This window comes from Leucopleurus acutus (assembly GCF_964270905.1).
Source record: "Leucopleurus acutus genome assembly, chromosome: 1".
Lineage (NCBI taxonomy): Eukaryota > Metazoa > Chordata > Mammalia > Artiodactyla > Delphinidae > Leucopleurus > Leucopleurus acutus.
Window position 1 is genome coordinate 76023947 of NC_139142.1, and position 21380 is coordinate 76045326.

Below are 21380 nucleotides of genomic sequence, written 5' to 3' on the forward strand. Positions count from 1 at the left end.
GCAGGCTCAGCGGCCATGGCTCACGGGCCCAGCCGCTCCGTGGACCGGGGCACGAGCCCGTGTCTCCTGCATCGGCAGGTGGACTCTCAACCACTGCGCCACCAGGGAAGCCCGTGATGGCTTTCTTAATACCATCCCAAGTGCAGTAGATTTATTAGGATAGTGTGTTCAAAATCATAAAATTCCTCATGTATAGAAAATCACTGTAAGGCCTGGAAAACATTCAGACAAGTTACCTTACCATTGTACTACATTTCCTGTAAAATTTTAAACTTAACAACACAGGCATCCACTGTCTTAGCTTGTTTTCTTTTTTGGGGTATTATAATCTTGGTATAAATAAATAGGAAGATACGAAACAATAATATGTATACACTCAATCTGAGAATATTTTGTTTACAGGATTTGGAAAAGAAACAAGTTTATGAATTCGAAAGTGATTGCAGACCATTTCCTTTGAGCTATAGGCATTGGGTTAATTAGGTTTGGAGCGACGCCCTTCTTTGAAAACCAGCTCAAAACCAGCTTCTTTGAAAACTCAGGCGCGGTAAGCCTCCAGAGCTCTAGATGTCGCTGTGGCTCCATGGTGGGGACGGGTATGCGTCTCTGTGGTTATAAAGTTGGGGGCGGAGAAGCTAAGGGTGTCTGGGAAATGATGGCTGAGGAAGAGGAAGAAGTCAAGGAGATTTTGCCGAAATTGCAGGTGAAGCCATAGATTAAACTCTGTCTTACTCGGGAGGAAGTAGAGAGCCCAGTTTATGCAGTGCCTTCGAATTTCTTGACATATACCCGCCGCTGGTGTCTGTGTGGTTACTATAACAACTCCCGAAGGTGCAGCCGCAGCTGGCTAGGGGAGGTCCCGGGCAGGGGACGGGCGCAGCCAGTTTGTTGGGACCGCCTGCTGCTGACCTGACTGCACTCAATTTCAGACCTGTTGGGAAGAGGATTTATTGCTAACTTTATTCCTGTACATTCTTGGGAATTTTTTTTCCCCTCAATTCACTCACAACAAATAGCATACACTTGTGTTTGGCAGATCTGCAGGAGCTGTTACCTATCGCATGTTGTTTTGATCCCCACAAAGACCAGTACTTTTATGCTTTCAAATTGGCAGCGATCACAGTAGTGGCTTGCACCGCGTGTATTCTGGTTACTCCCCTTAGAACTTAACAGTTTTGATTTTTTGCACACTGTGCAATTCCAGTTTGGGGCCTGGGGCAGAAGTCTCCAGACTTCACCCAGTCCACAGTTGACTGTGGTGAGTGGGACAGTCTTTTGTACTTGGTAGGTAGGAGCTAACTAATTGCTTGGTTCTTTACCTTTCTTTTGATGACCGAAGATTTTTCTTAAACCTCAGAAACAGAGTTTTTTGTGTTCTAAGACAGCCTGAAATTTAAACATTAGGCTTATGACAGGCTTGTAACTTTCTTAAAGGCTTCTACTGCAAAAGTTTAAACATTGGTGAGATTTCTTTGTTTCCTGAGCAGATTAAAATAATAACGCTTTTTAGAGTGTGAGCTTTATTTCACATCCAGTTGACTTTGATTAATTTAATTTTTTTTTTTTTTTTTTTTGCGGTACGCGGGCCTCTCACTGCTGTGGCCTCTCCCACTGCGGAGCACAGGCTCCGGACGCGCAGGCCCAGTGGCCATGGCTCACGGGCCCAGCCGCCCCACGGCACGTGGGATCTTCCCGGTCCGGGGCACGAACCCGTGTCCCCGGCATCGGCAGGCGGACTCTCAACCACTGCGCCACCAGGGAAGCCCTAATTAATTTAATTTTATTCACTAGTGTGACTGACTGAAATCAGAGATTCTCAATCCTGGCTCCATATTACAAACATTGTTTGTGTATGTATGTTTGTGTATATGTAGAGAAAAACCTGAAAAGGTTAACTAAGCAGTGGTTATCTCTGAGGTTATTGGGATAATTATGAGGAATTTTTAACCTTTTCTATTTTACATGTACCTATTTGAATTTTAACAACTAATATATATTGATTTTTGCCATGAGAAAAAAGTTATTAAAAACGTTCACTCTAGGAAAACAAACCAACAACAAAATCAAACAATTTCTTACATGTTTGCTATAACAACTAAAAACAGACAATAAGACCTTTTCGATAATTCTTAATGTGTAGCTGTGCTGATTGCAGGATAAAAGGAAATGGGTTGTAGTATTTGCTGAGAGCTGTCTTTTCCTGCTTTGATTTGTGGTAGATGCCCTAAGCAGCTAGGTAGAGGATACCTGGCGTATCTTGGGGGTGAGTGGGGAAGGTGCAGGGATGGAATAGGAGAATGCAGTAGAGAGAGGAAAAGGATGGTGATGTTGCTATTCATAGGAATGGTGGTAAACTTTATTTCATTGTTACAGACATTTTAAGTTAGAAGGAATATATAAAACGATTTTTCTCAAAGTGTGTTTTACAGATCATTTTTATTAAAGTCATGCAGGGTGCTTGTTAAAATGCAGCATTTTGGGTTCTGCTAAAACCACTAACATCAGAATGTCTGTAGCCTGGGTCCTGGAAATAATACACGCAACACAACTTGAAAAGCACTGCTGCAGAAAGTGATAGTCTAACTTCTTCATTCTGGGTAGGATTTTAAATTAAGTATAGTACATAAGTATTTGTTAGAGAAAGGGAGATTCATTGATTTATTTAATGAGAGCCTATCATGTCCCACACCCTCTGGTAGTGCTCAGGTATAGCTCTAAACAAAACCGATTAAGATACTCCCATCATGGAGCTTACATTCCAGTGGTGGAGATAGACAGTGGATGATTAATGAATAGGCCACATAATTTCAAATAAGTACCATGAAGGAAGGTAAGAGTGTGATTTAACAGTGGGGCGGAGGAGGAAAGGGTTACTTTAGTTTGGGTAGTCAGGGAGAGCGTCTCTGAAAAATTGATATTTGAACTGAGATCTAAATAATGATGAGAAATGAGCCATGCAAAGGTCAGGAGAAAGAATGTCCAGGCAGAGGGAAAAGCTAAGGATTAGGCTTAGTGGATTTGAGGAACTAGATGAAAGCCAGTGTGGCTTGAGAATTGTAGGAGAGTGATAAGAAGTCTGTGTCAGGATGAATGGTGGGAGGTCAGATCTTAACAGTCTTCTAGGCTGTAATAAGGAGTTGGATTTTATTCTGTCTGCAGTGGGAAACTATCTGAGTGTTGTGACATGAGGTACATTTCTGTAAGGCCACTCCAGCTATAGTGAGGAGAATGGGAAAGAGTAGAAGCAGGATGACCAGTTAAGAAGCTATTGAAATGGTCCAGGCAAGAAATGAGGATAGTCATAGAGAGATGGAGACAGGTGGATGGATTTGGGATGTGATGTGGAGGTGGTTGATAAGACTTGGTAGGATTAGATTATACCTTTCTGCTGCTGTTTTGTTTTAGGAAAAGACTAGATAATGGAAAAGCTTTGACTGGTGTCCCAGGAAGACTCAGAGATAGAGATATTTAAAAGAGGAAAGAGAACATTTACTTGGAAAGCATGCAAGAGAGCCAGAAGGTGACTTGACAAAAATAAAACAAACAAAAGCACAAGTGTTTAAAGAATCAAAACTCTGTAAAAAATACCAAGATTATCAAGCTTAAATTGGTCTGTTTGTTGTGGAAAACGACTCTTACTTGTTTGTCATGTTCACAGTGGTCATGTATTTTCAGACACCGACATAGGAATAATCAGGGGTAAGGTATTGTTGTTGTTAGGAAGTCCAGTTTTAAAAAGGTAAATTTCGAAGTTTTACACTTTGGGGACCAGTACCAGATAGGATGATCTTATTAACTTTGTTTTATCTCAAGTTGCAAAGCGTTTCCTCCCTCCTGACTATGGTATGTGAAGTGCTTAGTCATTTTGGAAGCTCTGCTGGATCTGGGAGGAGAGAAGTATCATGACGGTGCAGACTGGCTTGGGACAGTGTGAGAGTGGGCTGGGCTACTTTCCTTCACGATCTGTGGTCTTTTGATAGACCTGTCCACCTGCCTCTTGTGTCATTCCTAGGTAAGGTAGAGAATCAGCATTTCCAGGCCAAAAGCTGGTATGGCTCGCCAATCTCAAGTTTACTTGTCTGGTATTCTCTGCACTTAATGGTACCGTTCTTATACTTCCTAGGAACTGGTGGATCGGCTCTATTCATTTCGAGAGTGCTATTTCGAGACACACAGTGTTGAGGATGCTGGGAGGAAGCAACAGGATGTGCGGGAGGAGATGGAGAAGACCCTGCAGCAGATGGAGGAAGTAGTGGGTATGAGTCCCAAAAGAACACGCCAACCCCTGGTCCCTCACTGAAATGTGATGGAGTTTTGCTCTCTCTGTAGACTCTTTGGTATCCTATTTGTGGCTGCCACAAGATGGTACAACAATATTTCTTCTAAAGGTGCCTGTGCAAGGATGGCAGCCTTTCAGCTCTCTAAACTCCATTTCCCAGTGCCATGAAATAAAAAAGAGCATGCTTGTTGCTTGATTACTATTGCAGTGATCTTCTTAACTGACCTTTCTGCCTCTAATTTCTTTTACTTCCAAATCAACTTAAATAATGACCATGGCCATTATGTTTCTAAATCCTTATTTCATGCATTTACTCTCATTCCTTGTCTGCCTCTCTGCTCAAGTATCTTCAAAGATTCCTACTTTTGACGGATTGAAGTCCAGACCTCTTCACTTGGTATTCAAGTCTCCATTGTGTGACTTTTTTTTTCCTACCCTTATCTCTGACTACCTACTTACAAAGGAACTTTTTGTTTCATTCAGGTTGAACCATCCTTTCTCCCACGAACATGCCACATGTATTTCTGCCTCTTCGTTTACATCATTTTTCTCCCTGGAGTGTCTTGTCTTTTCTCCTTTTCACTTTGTAAAGTCCATTCATTGGGTGTATGCCATCTGCTCCTTGTCATTGTTTTTTTGATTTTCCATGGATATGCATTGTCCTCTCCACTAGATTGTAAGCCCCTCAAAGGTAGGGATAATGCTTTCTTTGGTACCCTGTTTTCTGACAGTACACTGCATGTGGTAGGTTTTCAATAAATGATTTGTTCATGAAGATTTTCTCAATTATTTCATTCCTAGAACTGGCATGGGGTTATTCCTTGAGAGAGTACTCTAGTCTTACCTGTAAGACTGCCTGGGTTTCCACTTTCCTTTCCACTTTTCTTTTCCCTTCCTCCTAGGTTCTGTCCAGGGCAAGGCACAGGTTCTGATGCTAACTGGGAAGGCACTGAATGTGACTCCTAACTATAGCCCTGAGGCTGAGGAGCTTCTGTCAAAGGCTGTGAAGCTGGAGCCCAAGCTGGTGGAAGCCTGGAACCAGCTGGGTGAGGTGTACTGGAAAAAAGGGGATGTTGCAGCTGCCCACACCTGCTTCTCAGGAGCTCTCACCCATGTGAGCCACCCACTATGCCCTTGGAAAACACAGATGGGAAGGATGGGATTTCTTTGGTTCTGTGAGTTTCCCTAGATCATGAATACCAGAGTAGAATTGTACTGGAACTAGGAGAACAGAATCAGAAGTGGGAGAAACAGGGACAGGGGACTGAGAAAGGAAGAAGATGATGGGATCAGGTTCAGGGGTAGATGAGAAGGGAAGAAAAGTTAGCAACCAAGTTGGTCCTGTAAATGGGGGTCTAAGACACAGATGGCAGTAAGAATTAAGATGAAAAATTAAAATAAGATTGAGATAGAGTAGATCTGGAAAGGGGAACTAGAATCACAAAGGTTGAATATACGCCTTCTGCATTTGCAGTGCAAGAACAAAGTCTCCCTTCAAAACCTGTCAATGGTGCTTCGCCAACTGCGGACTGACTCTGGAGATGAACATTCTCGCCATGTCATGGACAGTGTCCGACAGGCTAAGTTGGCTGTGCAGATGGACATCCTTGATGGCCGCTCTTGGTGTGAGTGCTCTCAAAAGATCTCCGGCAAGTTTCTAGAGCAGTGGTTCTCAACTGTGGCTGCACACCAGAATCATCTGGAGCCCATCTATTGAGTCTGACTCCAATAAGTGTGAAGCCAGGGCATCTTTGCTTTGAAGAAACCCAAAAGATATTTTGATGAACCACTATTCTAGGAACTCTTGGACCTTTTCATCCAAGAGAGGAGGCTTATGTTTCCATATAAGCAAGCCAGGGCTTTTGTGCAGTCTGTTGTAGTTTCTCCTTTGTGTCCATGTTTGCCTCTTTATCCCAGTGGAATTTTGGGTATACTTGTAAGTTTAGTGTCATCAATGGTTTGTTTCAGACGTGGGGCCTTTCATATAGACTTTTGAGGGTAACCAAAATATTTATAGTTTGAACTTGAGCTCTGAGATGATCCATCATTGAGTTTCTTAGTTTTTTTCTCTTCCCCCGCAACTCCCTTAGGTGGGACAGGATGGCTAGAGTGGGTTGGAGTTGGGTATTTCTCTTCCTTAGGTCAGTTACCCTCTGATAACTGATAGCAGGTCAGACTCTGGTTAATTAGTTTCTACTGAGGGCAGGCCTTGTTAAGAATGGAGTGCTTGGGAGTTCCCTGGTAGGCTAGTGGTTAAGATCACAGGCTTCCATTGCCATGGCCTGGGTTCAATCCCTGGTCGGGGAACTGAGATCCCATAAGCCATGTGATGTGGCCAAAAAACCCACAAAAACAAGAAGAAGAAGAAGAGAGTGTTCTGGCGTATTTGCCCCCTCCCTCTGCTGGAAGTATGAGGGTGTTCTCCGATATTTGCTGTGGGAATCTGGTTGAGTTCCTGGAGGTAAATCTCACAATATTGTGGGGACTCCCTTGTGACTGGGACCCCTGGGCTTGTCCACACTGAGCCTCCAGAATTCGTCAATTTCAGTTCAGGTTTTCCTACCCCAGCAGTGTTCCTGTGGTAGCTCATAAGTTTCTGCTCTGCTAAGCCATAACTCCCTGTATTCACCTGTCTCTCCAATTTTGGGGGCAGCAGTTTGCCCTGTGTTATCCCCTTTCTTATGCATCCAAGAAGAGTTGTGGATTTTTTAGTCTGTTCGGCCTTTTCCTTGTTAGGATTGAGTGGCAACTTCAAGCTCCTTACATGCGGAACCCTGTGTTTCTCTTTCAGATATTCTGGGGAATGCGTACCTTTCTCTTTACTTTAATACTGGCCAGAACCCTAAGATCTCCCAGCAAGCCCTCAGTGCCTATGCCCAAGCAGTAAGTATTTATGGTCACCCAGGCAAGATATATAGAGGCAGCAGCAGAAACAAGAGTGTTGTTCAGTCTTCCTCGTGGCTTTTTAGCAAGACGCACGGGCAGTGTTCGCTGGCGTCCAGTGTGCGTAGTTTCGCAAAGCTGGTTGTACAAAGGTGATGTATCTCTTCCTATAACTTGAGTATTAGCAACCACTTGCAGTGTGTGCCTCAGTGCTAGGTAGCTCCTTGAGCTGTTTGGATTTCGTACAGGCGTGCATAACCAAACCACAGAGCCCATGCCAACATGTTCATCTCTTTAATATGTTCTGTGTGAAAATAATGCTTGTTAATATTCGTGTACATTTTTAAAGAAAAATAAAAACTCTGATACTTAAGTATAAATTAAGCAGTATCCCCAGGTTCACCATTAGATAGTATGGCTCTGGACTTCCCACAGACTAAAATGGAAAACAGCATGTAGCCCATTCCACGTTGTAGCCTAGGGATTAATTCACTGGAGCTCATGCTTTGCCTTAGGCTTTCAGGCTATGTTTATATCGATAGCCACTTGCAGGGGGATTTCCTTCAGGCCTTGAGTGGCTGACTGCTCACTGTTACAAGGTTTACATTGACCTTTTGAGCACTTTTTATATAGGCTTCATATTCACTTTCTTTTGTTTTCTCTTGACATGGAGACTTGCTTTTTAACTTACCATTATTTATTTTGCTCTGACTGGCAGAATAAGGACTATCGCTACCTTATATTCATGTTTGCAGTTTAGGAACTGTTCTTTTTTCACCATCCCACAGGAACTTTATTTTTCACAAAGCTGAAGTGCAAAACATAGATAACCATTTTTAATAAGCACAGTCAAATTTTTAACCACAAGACGTCTACAAGAATTATAGCTTTAAAAAATACAACCAATTTTTATATTTCAAAAATAGCTCAACTCAGATTAATTTCTTAAAAAGTACACTTCTCATACTATTTGTTTGGCATTACCCTGGTTGAACTCTGAGGCAGCCATAATCGGGAGCTGTGGGCACACAATCGTGCTCTTGCCCTCACTGCTGTGCCGATGAGTGCAGCTCAACTGGTGGGACTCACACTCATGACAGAGAAGTGTGCAGTAATAAAATGGCATTTTAAGAAATGACAGATATGACTTCCTCACACACTGTGCTTCTCGCTGTAGTCTTAATGGTGGCATTTAACTCAACCTGTATAGCCAGTGGGGTTGTTCTTTTTTTCAATCAGGGAAATTTTCAGGCTGAGGAATTATATTTTACTCTGATTTCTTAATCTGGTAAACGTTTACATTTTAAAGCATGACGTACTACCTTAAAATTTTATGTTTGGCTTCTGCTAAACAGTTGCTTTGAACTCTTAATTTCTTCATCAGTCCTGCATTTTTAAACATAGTTGAACCAACCATTTAAACAATTTAATTCATGTTGTTTGTGCTTTTGCAGTGTGCCAGGCAATGAATAGAATTAAAAAAATAAAGTGATCATAGCCATGAACATCACCAGCAGTTTCTTCATAACATATTTGTCTGCACTGTCATGTGGTTTCTGGCCCTGTATTGAAATTGGAGAATCAGAATTTGGCTTTCATTGTGTGTTTTAAGGGAGCTTGGATGTAGATGTTTGTATCTGGAGCCAGGCTCATGGGCAGAGGAAATGCATTAAATTGACATCATTTCTTTCCTAGGCTTTCCTCATTTATACCAGCATCTTATTGATTAAAATAAATTTTTTATCAGTTGTTTTTTTTTTTTTTTTTTTTTTTAGTATTGTAGTTTTTACTGGAAAAAATTCACATGTAAGTGGATCTATGCAGTTCAAACCTGTATTGGTCAAGGGTTTTTTTTCTTTCATCTTTATTGGAATATATCTGCTTTACAATGTTGTATTAGTTTCTGCTATACAACAGAATGAATCAGCTATATGTATACATATATCCCCATGTCCCCTCCCTCTTGAGCCTCCCTCCCACCCTCCCTATCCCACCCCTCTAGGTGGTCACAAAGCACTGAGCTGATCTCCCTGTGCTATGCAGCAGCTTCCCACTAGCCATCCATTTTACGTTTGGTAGTGTATATATGTCAATGCTACTCTCTCACTTCATCCCAGCTTCCCTTCCCCGCCCCGTGTCCTCAAGTCCATTCTCTACGTCTCCGTCTTTATTCCTGCCCTGCCACTAGGTTCATACCAGTTTTTTAGATTCCACATATATGCATTAGCGTAGGGTATTTGTTTTTCTCTTTCTGACTTACTTCACTCTGTATGACAGACTTATTTATTTATTTATTTGGTTGCGCCAGGTCTTAACTGCAGCTCGTGGGCTCCTTAGTTGCAGCATGTGAACTCTTAGTTGTAGCATGCATGTGGATTTAGTTCCCTGACCAGGGATTGAACCTGGGCCCCCTGCATTGGGAGCACGGAGTCTTAACCACTGAGCCACCGGGGAAGTCCCTTTATCAGATGTTAATCACATATTTCTTCTATTTTTATACTATTGCATGGATAAATTATAATCATATTTTAAAGTTTCATGCAAATACGAAACCCTTTCATCCTTGAGGTTTCAGGGATTGAGTAGTATGTGCCACACAAGCAGTTACTGTATAACAGTGTGGGTATAGGAAACTTTTTTTTTTTAATTTATTTTATTTTTGGCTGCATTGGGTCTTTGTTGCCATGTGTGGGTTTTTCTCTAGTTATGGCAAGCAGGGGCTACTCTTCGTTGTGGTGCGCAGGCTTCTCATTGCGGTGCCTTCTCTTGTTGCGGAGCACGGGCTCTCGGTGCACGGGCTCCAGTAGTTGTGGCACGTGGGTTCAATAGTTGTGGCTCGCGGGCTCTAGAGTGCAGGCTCAGTAGTTGTGGTGCATGGGTTTAGTTGCTCTGTGGCATGTGGTATCTTCCTGGACCAGGGATCGAACGCATGTTCCCTGCATTGGCAGGCGGATTCTTAACCACTGCGCCACCAGGGAAGCCCTGGGAAACATTTTGACAAGCAAGAAACTTAAATTTTTCCAGGGTAAGGAGGTTTAAGACATGCTGTGCATGGCCATCCTTAAGACTGTGACAAGAGCCACTGATGATCTTTTTATCCCACTATAGGAGAAGGTTGACAGGACAGCTTCCAGCAATCCTGATCTTCATTTGAACAGGGCAACGGTAAAAAAAAAAAAAAAATCATTTGTGTGGGGGAGTGGTCATCTGAAGGTAAAATACATAAGATATCTAGGTCTTAGCCTGTGAGGATGACTGAGTATTCACAGGGACAAGGTTGGGTACAAACTGTGAGAGGAAAGCCAAATTATTTCTGGGAAGAGCTAGCTTAGTTTGACTAAAGTATCTGGAGGGAAAGGAAAAGGGGCTGAGTTGGTGGGAGGGTAAATAGAGGATGGGGGACACAGTTCAGAAGACTTTCCTGAAGTGTTCATTGTAAACTGTTAAAAATAAAAATAGAATCACCCAATATATACAACTTAACTGTTGTAGAGTTTGGAAGTTAGCTTCTTTGAAATGATTCCATCTTTGGGGTTGTGATCACCTTGGCCAGGATGTAAGGTGTTTACTGGCTCTTCAGGCTGTTCATCTGTAGAAGAGGAAGACAGCTGGGAAGGAAAACAGTTTATTTCTCTAGATTCCTAGCCCACTGTGCTATTACTAATCTCTCCCCAGCCCCTCCCCCCACCCCACGGATAGTTTGTGTTGAACACACTTATAATTGGGAGGTTTTTTGGTTACTTCTTGTGCAGTTACATAAATATGAAGAGAATTATGGGGAGGCCCTGGAAGGCTTTTCTCGGGCTGCAGCACTGGACCCTGCCTGGCCAGAGCCCCAGCAGCGAGAGCAGCAACTCCTGGATTTCCTGAATAGATTAACCAGCCTCCTTGAGAGCAAGGTAGAGATGTCTAAATGCTGAATTCTGCTTTTTTATTCTGCTGTAGGCCGATAAAATAAGAATAAAGTAGGCCTCGGTAGTAGTGACCCTATAGAAGTGGGTAGGTGGGAGGGGAGGACTAGACTCTCAAGGAGAGTGACTAGTTCCCAGCTTCTTTTTTTAACGTCCTTATTGGAGTACAATTGTTTTACAATAGCGTGTTAGTTTCTGCTTTATAACAAAGTGAATCAGCTATACGTATACATATATGCCCATATCTCTTCCCTCTTGCGTCTTCCTCCCTCCCACCCTCCCCATCAGTTCCCAGCTTCTTACCTATTTCCTTTTCCTTTGCAGGGGAAGGTGAAGACCAGAAAGTTACAGAGCATGCTGGGAAGCTTGCGCCCAGCCCATCTAGGCCCTTGTGGAGATGGGCACTATCAGTCAGCCTCTGGGCAGAAAGTGACCCTGGAGCGCAAGCCCCTGAGTGCTCTGCAGCCTGGTGTAAATAGTGGAGCTGTGGTCCTGGGAAAGGTGGTGTTCAGCCTTACTACGGAGGAGAAAGTCCCCTTGTGAGTTTCTGTTGCCTTTTCTCTTTTTCATCCTTTTAAACTAGTTGCTCTTATTTCCTGGCCTTTCTCTAAAAGTTGAGGACATTGTTAGTGGTCAGAGATTAGTGAGTTCTGCTTCCCTTCTGTGACTGTCTTCCCTTCTGTGAGCAGGTATTGTTTAGGTGATATCTAACAATCTCTATAGATTCTGTCACCGTCCGTTTTTTCCCTGAGCTTGGTGTTCTGTGGACTCCTATATTGGAAGCTGAAATTTGACAGCTACTTTTTTTTTATGAGACAGATGGAAACCTTAAAATTCTCCTACCTCTTTGTGTTTTCATGATCATAGAGGCACGAAGAGGAAGAATTCTAAGTCCTGTTTGGACTTAGGTATGCCTAAGCAGTTCTGGAAGGTGAGCTTTGAGTTTGAATTTATGGCCTGATGGAGAGATTCTCTCAGATGTTATTCAACAAATATTCATTGAGCATCTGCTATGTGTGTTGTAGGGAGTTAAAAAAAAAATGTAACACACCCAAATGAAGGGTGCTTATAGTCTAGCAGAGGAAATGAGTTAAAAATATTCATTTAGAAAATTTTTAACTCTTGAAAAATGAGGGTTTGGTCAGTATCATCATTCCTTGGTCCTTCTCTCACTTCCCAATCCCTGGTTGACTAGTTTCCTTTTCCTGTTTTCCACTGAATTTTTTTTGTTTCTGGGATCACCAGTGTTTGATCCAGTAGCTTCTACTGGAAGCATGCTGATTTCTCTGTCACTGTTCCCTTTCATATCCCTTCTGCTCCATTCAAACTAAAATATAACTCCCATTGTATGCCTGATATTCCTCCATGGCATTTTCATGGTATACGAATTTGAACAATTGAAGAGCAAGAAGATAGTTGAGAAAAGTGTAGTTACTAGAGCAGACCCTAGAGTTAAGAGGAATGAGAAAGAAATATAGACAAAGGTAGGGTTTTAGGGGCCCTTGAGAACAAATATTTTGCTGCTCCTCTTTTTATGTGCAATTTCTAAACGTTAAGGTCTAGGAGGACTCTGTTTTTGTTCCTTTCCTCTTTTCACTCTATATCAGGATGGCAAATAGATGCCAACTTTGATCACTTGGCAGTGGCTGCATGATTTACTGTAAAGAAGGATTCTGAGGCTTTGACTGGTTTCACCAGGAGAATGCTGTGCTTGATTTGCAGTGTTTGCTGTGAATTTGGGTGTGCCAAGTGATGGCATGAGCATCGATTCTTCACCATCTCACTTATAGGTCATCTCATTTGGTGACGTCATACAAACCCAAGTCTTTGGCTGCCTCTTCTATGCTCACAGGTCTAGCTCCAGCCCAGGGCTCATTTCCAACTTTTGGATTCCTTTATCTAGCTGCCTCTGGGCTATAATAAGAAACCTCTAACTCAGTATGTTCAGAATTACTCACCTCATCTTTCTCTGGCAACCTGTTTGTCCTCCCTGAATTCCTTTTCAATCAATGGTGCCACCTCTACTCAGTCACTTAATTAAGACTTTTGGAAGTTGTTCTAGACTTCTCCATTCTCTTGCTTTGAGGCAATCACCAAGTCCAATAGATATACCTTTTAGTCCCTACTTTCCTGTCTTTACTAATTTAATAAAGCCTCTTAACACATCAACAGACAAGTCTCCCTGTTCCCTGTTTTTCCTCCACTGTTCCACAGTACAGAGAAATATTTCCCAGATGCAGATCTGACCATTGCTATTTCTTGTTTAAAATCTCTTACTGGTACTCTGTAGCTTTTAGGATGAAGTTTTAACTCTTTAGCTTAACACCCAAAACGCTTTATTATTTTCTCCCTGCCTCCCTGTGTCCATTATCTTCGTCACTTTAATGCTTGTACCTTTTGTCCCAACCTTGGGATTATTTTGTAGGTTTCAGAACAGCTATTTTCATGCCTCTGTGTTTTTACACACAGTTACTATGCCTGGATAATCTTTTTGCTGCTTCTTGATATAGATTACATTTTTCCCCCAACATTTTATTATAAAAATTCTCAAACATACAGTGAAATTGAAAGAATTTTACAGTGAACATTTGTGTACCTATAGTCTACTATTAATATTTTATTATACTTAGTTTATCACAGATCTATTTATTCCCCTATTCATCTGTTGGTCTCTCTTATTCTTGGTCCATTTCAAAGTAAATTGCAGACATTAGTATACTTTCCTCTAAATACTTCAGCATGCAGTCATTAAGTAGAGTTCAATATTTGTTCATAATTTTATTCTTTTTATGTAAAATTTACATACAATGAAATGTACAGATCTTAGTGTATATTTCCTAAGTTTTGACAAATGCATACACCCATATAACCTAAACACCTATAGAGAACATTACCACCACCTCAGAAGTTCTCTTATGTTCCTTCCCAGTCAAGCCATATCCCCTTCCCTTAGAGATTTTTTATTTCCACTGAGGATTAGTTCTCCTGTTTTAACCCAGGTAGTTTTTCATTCTTTAAGATTCAGTTTGAGGGTCTCCTCTTCACGGAAACCTTCCTGGCTTTCCATTGATTTAGACATTTCTCCTCTGGGCTCCCACAGCCCAACCTTTGGCTTCACTGAATTCATCACAAGCAAAAAGCTATTCTGGCACCTATTGCAGTTGTACTGTCAGTGATGGTCTAATTGTCTGACACCCACTAGACTAATAAGCTCGCTCACAGTGCCTGACACATGATAGGTATTCAGTGAAAGTTTGTGGAATTAAATTAAATTGACAGTAATGGTTAGCGAGTTTGATGAAGGTTGTGATAGTTAAATTGATAGAGCAGGAATACTTTTCCGCTGCAACATTTCGAACTAGTTCATTATTAATATTTGTTGAATGTGTCCCAAGTTCTTAGAAAAGTGACAGATTGATGAGTCTTGTGCATATTCTCTAAAGATACATATCTAAGACAAATGAACCCTCAGATGTACATAGTGAATGATAGTACCTGTCATAGGAGTTCTAAATAAGTAACTAAGAAAGCTTTTTTTTTTTTTCCTCTCTCTTCTCTCTCTTAACCCATCTTAACCTGGCAGTACATTTGGCCTGGTAGATTCAGATGGACCTTGCTGTGCAGTGATGGTATATAATATGGTGCAGAGCTGGGGAGTGCTCATTGGGGACTCTGTAGCCATCCCTGAGCCTAACCTTCGGCTTCACCGAATTCAGCACAAGGGAAAGGTGAGTGATGGCTAGGATTCTTTCTCACCTCATAGGCTCTCAAAGTGGGGCACGTTTACCTCTTTTAAAAAATATACATAAAATAATGCATATATATGTGTGTGTGTGTTGTATGATATCCTATATTTACACACGTATATGTAATTTATTTTTTACTAATAGTTTTACTAAAAAGTAATTTTTTTGTTTTTTGTTTTGTTTTTGTTTACTAAAAAAATACTAGTAAACAAAAAGAATTTAAAAAATGGACTGAACAGAGAAAGACAAATACATATGATATCACTTACATGTGAAATCTTAAAAAGCCGAACTGTGAAAACAGAGAGTAGAATGGTTGATTATCCTGGGATGGTGGAATTGGGGAGATGTTGTTTAAAGGTATAAACTTGCAACCAGTAGGTAAATAAGTCCTGGAGATCTAATGCACAGCATAGTGATTATAGACAACAATATGGTATTATAAACTTCAAAGTTGCCAAGAGACTAGATCTTAATTGTTCCCACCATAAAAATGAAATGATAATTATGTGATGTGATAGAGATGTTAGCTAATGTAATGGTGGTAATCATATTGCAATATATAAATATATCAAATTAACATGTTGATTAATACCTTAAACTTACATAATGTTATATGCCAATTATTTCAATAAAAATAAATTTTAAAAAATGGACTAAAATATTGTCAGTTAGATGTTATTACTGTTAACAGTTTGGTATGTAAACCTCCAGTCTTTTCATAAATTTATGTACACATTTGTATGTATATTTTTAATTATGAGTGGAGTATTATATGCAAATGTTTGTGAACATTTCCTGTGGTTTTCCATATTCTGCAACATTGTTTTGAATTAACACGTAGAGGTGGTGATGAAGATGATGATGATAGTTAAAATTTACTGACTGCTAGACACTGTGCAAAGAGTTTTATGGCCTGCATTGGATCATTTAATCCTTACAAAACTCTACAAGAGCAGATATTTAACCGCTTTTTCCCCATTTAGATTAAGGGTCAGTCAGCAAACTCTGGCCGGTTGACCAATTCTGGCTCACTGCCTGTTTTTGTATGGCTTGTGAGCCAAGAATGGTTTTTATATTTTTTAATGAAAACAATTGAAAGAATAATAATAATTTGTGATACATGAAAATTACAGGAAATTAAAATTTCAGTGTTTGTAATTAAATTTTTTTGAAACAAAGTATACCCATTTGTTTACTGTTGTCTGTGGCTGCTTTTCTACTAGTGTCAGAGATGAATAGTTCTGTGACAGAGACTATATGACCCACAAAGCCTGAAATATTTATTATTTGACTCTTTACAGAAAAAATTTGCTGACCCCAGATCTAGATTATTAATAATTGTTCCTTACTATAAAAGTACTTTAGTAAATATTTTAATACCTGTGCATATCCATGATTATTAAATAAATTTAATTAATTCATTAAAGAAATTAAGTGAATTTCTAAGGTAGAATCCTGGCTCCAAAGGGTATGCAGAATTCTAAGACTGTGGTTTTTTTTTTTTGGCTGCGTTGGGTCTTTGTTGCTGCGTGCAGGCTTTCTCTAGTTGTGGCAAGCGGAGGCTGCTCTTTGTTGCAGTGCACGGGCTTCTCATTGCTGGGACTTCTCGTTGCAGAGCACTGGCTCTAGGCACGCGGGCTTCAGTAGTTGCGGTGTGTGGACTCAGTAGTTGCAGTGCGCAGGGCTAGGCATGCAGGCTTCAGTAGTAGTTGTGGTGCGTGGGCTCAGTAGTTGCAGTGCGTGGGCTCTAGGGCTCACGGGCTTCAGTAGTTGTGGCACATGGGCTTAGTTGCTCCGCAGCATGTGGGATCTTCCCAGACCAGGGATCGAACCCTTGTCCCCTGCATTGGCAGGTGGATTCTTAACCACTGCGCCACCAGGGAAGTCCCTCTAAGACTTTTGATACATATTGCCAAACTATTTTTTGGAAGGTTGTACCAGTTAATATCAACCGTGGATGTCAGTAATTGTTTTTCTGTGGTTTTCTTTGCAACTCTGTGTAGAAACCTTTGAAAAATTATTTGCTGATTTTACATGAAAAGTATAGCATCAATATTGTTTGGCTTTGGTTTCTTGATTATTGGTGAGGTTGAAAATTTTATCATATGTTTATTGACTATAATTCTTTTATAAATTGCTTTTTTTTGGTCACTTGCCCATGTTCCTGTTAGGATGTTTTAAAAATTGATTTATGAAAACTGTTTAATTCACTTCTTTATTTTGACTCAAAAGAACCTCCTTTATACTCCAAGTGGAACAGTATTTTTTGGATAAAGATCTTTTAACAACACATTTTGCAACTTAAAGTACATTTGAACTGATAAATTGAGCTGATGTTTTCCGTTATTAGGAGAATGTTTAAACCTACATTTTGTTAATTCCTCCTGATACTAAAGGAGAAGTAAGTCTAATTTATATTAGGCAGATTAATTTATAACTTTACAAACACTTGATCTAAGAGTTTCTCAGACTTTCTATTGGCTCTGGCTTGGCTGCTGTGTGTATTTAGTTATAATTTATGATAAACACTGTGGGAAGGGAAGATTCTGTAGAGCTGGTGGGACCCTTTTGTTGGGCAGTGCCAGGATCCTGTTCTTTTTGAATCAGAATTGTCCCATTCTTGTAATGACAGTTACTGGCACTCTACCTGTCCCAGATTTTCCTTCTGAAGATTGAAAACTTTGGGAAAATTACATCCCCTATGTTAGTTCAGCTTTGTTTAATGTGAGATGGAGGTAAGGGGTATATCTGCTGCGGGAGGTAGAAAGGAGGGGGTGAGAAAGCCACAGGTGGTGTATCCCTGCGCTGGAGTTTCTTCCATCTTAGGATCTGTAATGAGCCTCTGTATATGTGTCTTTTCCAGGACTATTCCTTTTCCAGTGTTCGTGTGGAGACGCCCCTCCTGCTGGTGGTGAATGGGAAGCCTCAGGGCTCCAGCAGCCAGGCCGCTGCCACAGTGGCATCGAGGCCACAGTGTGAATGACCTTCCTTGGATGTCATGCTAAAGAGGGAGTAGAGGCGAGGAGAAAAGCTCAAGGGCACTCGGCAACTGCACCAGCCAGATCCAGTGACGCAACTGGAATTGGGGGGACGTTTTAGATGACAACTTTCCTTTCCTCTGCCCTGTAAGACACTTTGTGTCTTCTTTCTTTCCTGTTGTGTTCCCGCTCTCTCTGGGGCCACACATGTCCCTGGTATATCTCCTGCCTCTTCCATTGCTCTTCTATGTTTTAGGCAAAGAGCATGGAGTTGGTAGAAGTGTTGGGACCTTGTCATGGGACAGAGTCCCCAAGGTTCCTGTTCTTGCCTCCTTCCTAAGCCTCATGTGTATATATCATTTCAGTATTTATTGCTAAGGGAGGGGGTTTAATTTTTTTAATGACTTAGTTTTTGAGCAGTTTTTATTTTTAAAATTTAGGTGCTTCCCCTTCTTTGGGGCTGGAACAGAATTAAATTTGTTTGGAAAAAAAATACTGTGTAGTTTGGCCTGCTTCATTCTCTCTAGGCTTGAATTCTTGGTTTTAGGATCACTTCAATCCATTAGAGTAATACCCCCTTCCCCGCTTTTTTCTTTAAGCAAAATAGTTTACTTCTCTCTCAGTTAAAAGAAATCTGGCAATAGGCAGCCCAGGGCAGGAATGGCAGTTCCACAAAGTTGTTGGGAACCAGCTTCCTTCCACTTCCCCATTCTGTCATCCTTAGGAGTGGCCCTTATCATAGTCCAACATGACAGCAGTACTATTCTAATAGTGTTACTAGGGTGAAAGACCAGAGAGAGCTAGATATTCAGTTCCTTTAGGTTCTAGTGATACATTTTATAACAGTTTCTTTTAATATCCTCGTGGAAAAATAGGGAAATATGAGGGAGGATTATTAACCAACTGAATGGTTATAACCAGAGAGTGCATTAATGGATACAGATTAATTTGGAAGACTTCTAGTGATGTTTGTGTTTTAAGAAGTCCTTCCCTATCCTGAAGTCATCAAGACATATCCCCTCTGTTGATTTATGAATTTTTATCATTTTGTCCTTTTCTTTCATTATGACCTTTCCTTGTGTTACGATGTAGGTATATAATTTTTTTTCTTAATGAGTAATTAATTGCCCCAGCACCTTTTATTAAAGATCTATCCTTTGCCCACTGATCTTTAAAGCCCAATCTGTCTTAAATCAACTTTTTATATATAGTATATAGGTCTGTTTCTGAGCTTTCTCTTCTGATCTATTCTGATCTATTTGTCTATTTCTATTCCAATACCATATTGTCTTCTCATTTTATAAAAAGTCAGTATCCAATCAGAATAACAATGGGCCATGTTGTTCTTAACCAGTGGCCCATTTACATTTTAGAATCCGTAAATTTTCATGAAAAACTCCTCTGGGTTTTGCTTGGGGTTGCATTGAATTTATAGATCAATTTAGGAAGAACAGACATGTTTATAACATTGAATCTTCTTATTCATGATTTTCTTCATTTACTTAAGTCTTCCATATATTTCAATATAATTGTATACTTTTTCTGGAAAAGTCCTATATATCTTTTATTAGATTTATTCCTAGATACTTTGTAGTTTTCTATGCTATTGTAAATAGTATAATTTTAAAAATTACATTTGCTAACTGTGCTTGGGAATAGATATAAATTGACTTTATATATTTTATAGTCACCTTTTTAGAACTCTCTCATTCTAATAATTTGTTGATTCCTTTTGGTTTTCTGTGTATAAATAACAACTTTTTTGTGTCTTCCTTTCCAGTCCTTTTACCTTTTATTTTCTTTGTTTTCTGCAGTAGTTAGGATCTCTAGTATGCTGAATACAAGTGATGATTGCAGGCATCCTTGTCTTGTTCTTATACTTAAAGGAAATATTTTCAAAATTTCAGTATTAAATAAGATGTTTGTTATATAGTTTTTACATATGCCTGATCTTAGATTTCAAGCCTATCTGGGTTTTTATGATGAAAAGGTATTACATTTTATCTAATGCTTTTTCTGCATTTATTGAGATGGCAGATGACCTTTTTTTTTCTTTTAATCTGTTAGTGTGGTGGATTAGAGTACTCAGCTTTTTTTTTTTTTTTTTTTAACGGTACGCGGGCCTCTCACTGTTGTGGCCTCTCCCGTTGCGGAGCACAGGCTCCGGACGCGCAGGCTTAGCGGCCATGGCTCACGGGCCCAGCCCCTCCGCGGCATGTGGGATCTTCCCGGACCGGGGCACGAACCCGTGTCCCCTGCATCGGCAGGCGGACCCTCAACCACTGCACCACCAGGGAAGCCCGAGTACTCAGCTTTTGATTAATAAATCAAACTTGCATTCTTGGTACAAAACTTACTTTGTCAGGATATGTATTTCTTTTTATATCGCTGGATTTACTTGTGTAATATTTAAGATTTTATATCTGTGGGTCACAGGTGATATTAGTTTATGAGTCTACACTATTTCTTAATCTATTCTAGTCTGGTTTTGGTATTAAAGTTATGCTAGCCTCATACAATGAGTAAAGAGCGTATCTCCTGTGTGTTTATTTGAAAAGATGATATAAAATCAGTTTGTCTTTTTCTTGGTAGAACTTGCCCATAAAGTCATCAATCAGCACCTGGCATTTTCTTTATGGAAAGATTAACTTCTGATTTAAATTCTTTAAGGTTTATTGGATTGAATTATTCAAGTTTCTCTTGATTAAGTTTTGATATTTTGTATTTTTTAGTAATTTATCCATTTCATTTAAGTTTTCAAATTTACTCTCCTAAATATTTGTAGTATGTTCCTTATTTGTTTATTCTCTATGGTATCAGTCATTTTGTCCCCTTTTTCTCTAACGTATTATTGGTATTATTCATTTGTACCTTATCACTTCTCCTTCAGCCTTTTGTCTCTTACAAGTCTTCAAAGAAATTGACTTTGTTTACCCTCATCTTTTGTAGTTTTTTTCTTTTTCATTAGTTTTTATTTTTATCTTCATAATACCCTTTTTTTCTCTTGTTATAAGAGTGCCTATTCATGAGCTGGGATATAATTTTTGTATCTGATAGGCAACATGACATTTCATTGTTTTAAATTTTCATTCCTTTATTTGTGATGTTGAACATCTTTTAATAAAATACTAGCTAGCTACTTATAAATTTGATGTGTAACAGAGAGCATCCAAGACTGAGGAAAATGTATTAAAAATAATTTAGGGAGCTATGTTTAGGAAATGATATAGCACTTTGTACCATCTATATTATATGACACATTTTATTGTATTATGATTACTTGATTCTATGGTTTGAACTCTTAAAGGACAGCCACTAACTCATACTTATCTTTGAGTTCTAGACATTATTATATACATCTCTGAGTGTTGGACATTGCCTGATTTGACAACAAATGGCTGGCCGGCTGGACAGATGGTGGGTTAGGAAAACAAGATATATTAGATTAATGTAGAGAGTGTTGACACCTTGTATGCAGAATAATAATGATTTTGAAACTTTATTCTATTGGCTTGAAGAGCCTTTAGAACAGGGCTCCTGCTTTGGTAATTGCTTCTCTTGTAGGTTCACTTGGTCTCTA

The 21380-nt window shown here is 40.0% G+C and overlaps 1 protein-coding gene across 2 annotated transcripts; it reads left to right on the forward strand.

Annotated features, from left to right (window-relative positions):
- Window positions 1-624: 624 nt before the first annotated feature.
- On the forward strand, window positions 625-18286 carry TTC5 (tetratricopeptide repeat domain 5). Of its 2 annotated transcripts, XM_082833591.1 has the most exons (10): window positions 625-703; window positions 4124-4256; window positions 5182-5393; window positions 5754-5904; window positions 7071-7162; window positions 10271-10327; window positions 10915-11061; window positions 11398-11612; window positions 14657-14801; window positions 17686-18286. In XM_082833591.1, exons 1-10 carry the CDS (start codon window positions 653-655, stop codon window positions 17803-17805), a joined length of 1323 nt encoding a protein of 440 aa, XP_082689717.1. In that variant the 5' UTR covers window positions 625-652; the 3' UTR covers window positions 17806-18286. The 2 variants fall into 2 exon arrangements, with proteins under 2 accessions (XP_082689717.1, XP_082689718.1); XM_082833592.1 differs by lacking the exons at window positions 625-703; window positions 4124-4256; window positions 7071-7162 and having other exon boundaries at window positions 5235-5393.
- Window positions 18287-21380: the final 3094 nt, after the last annotated feature.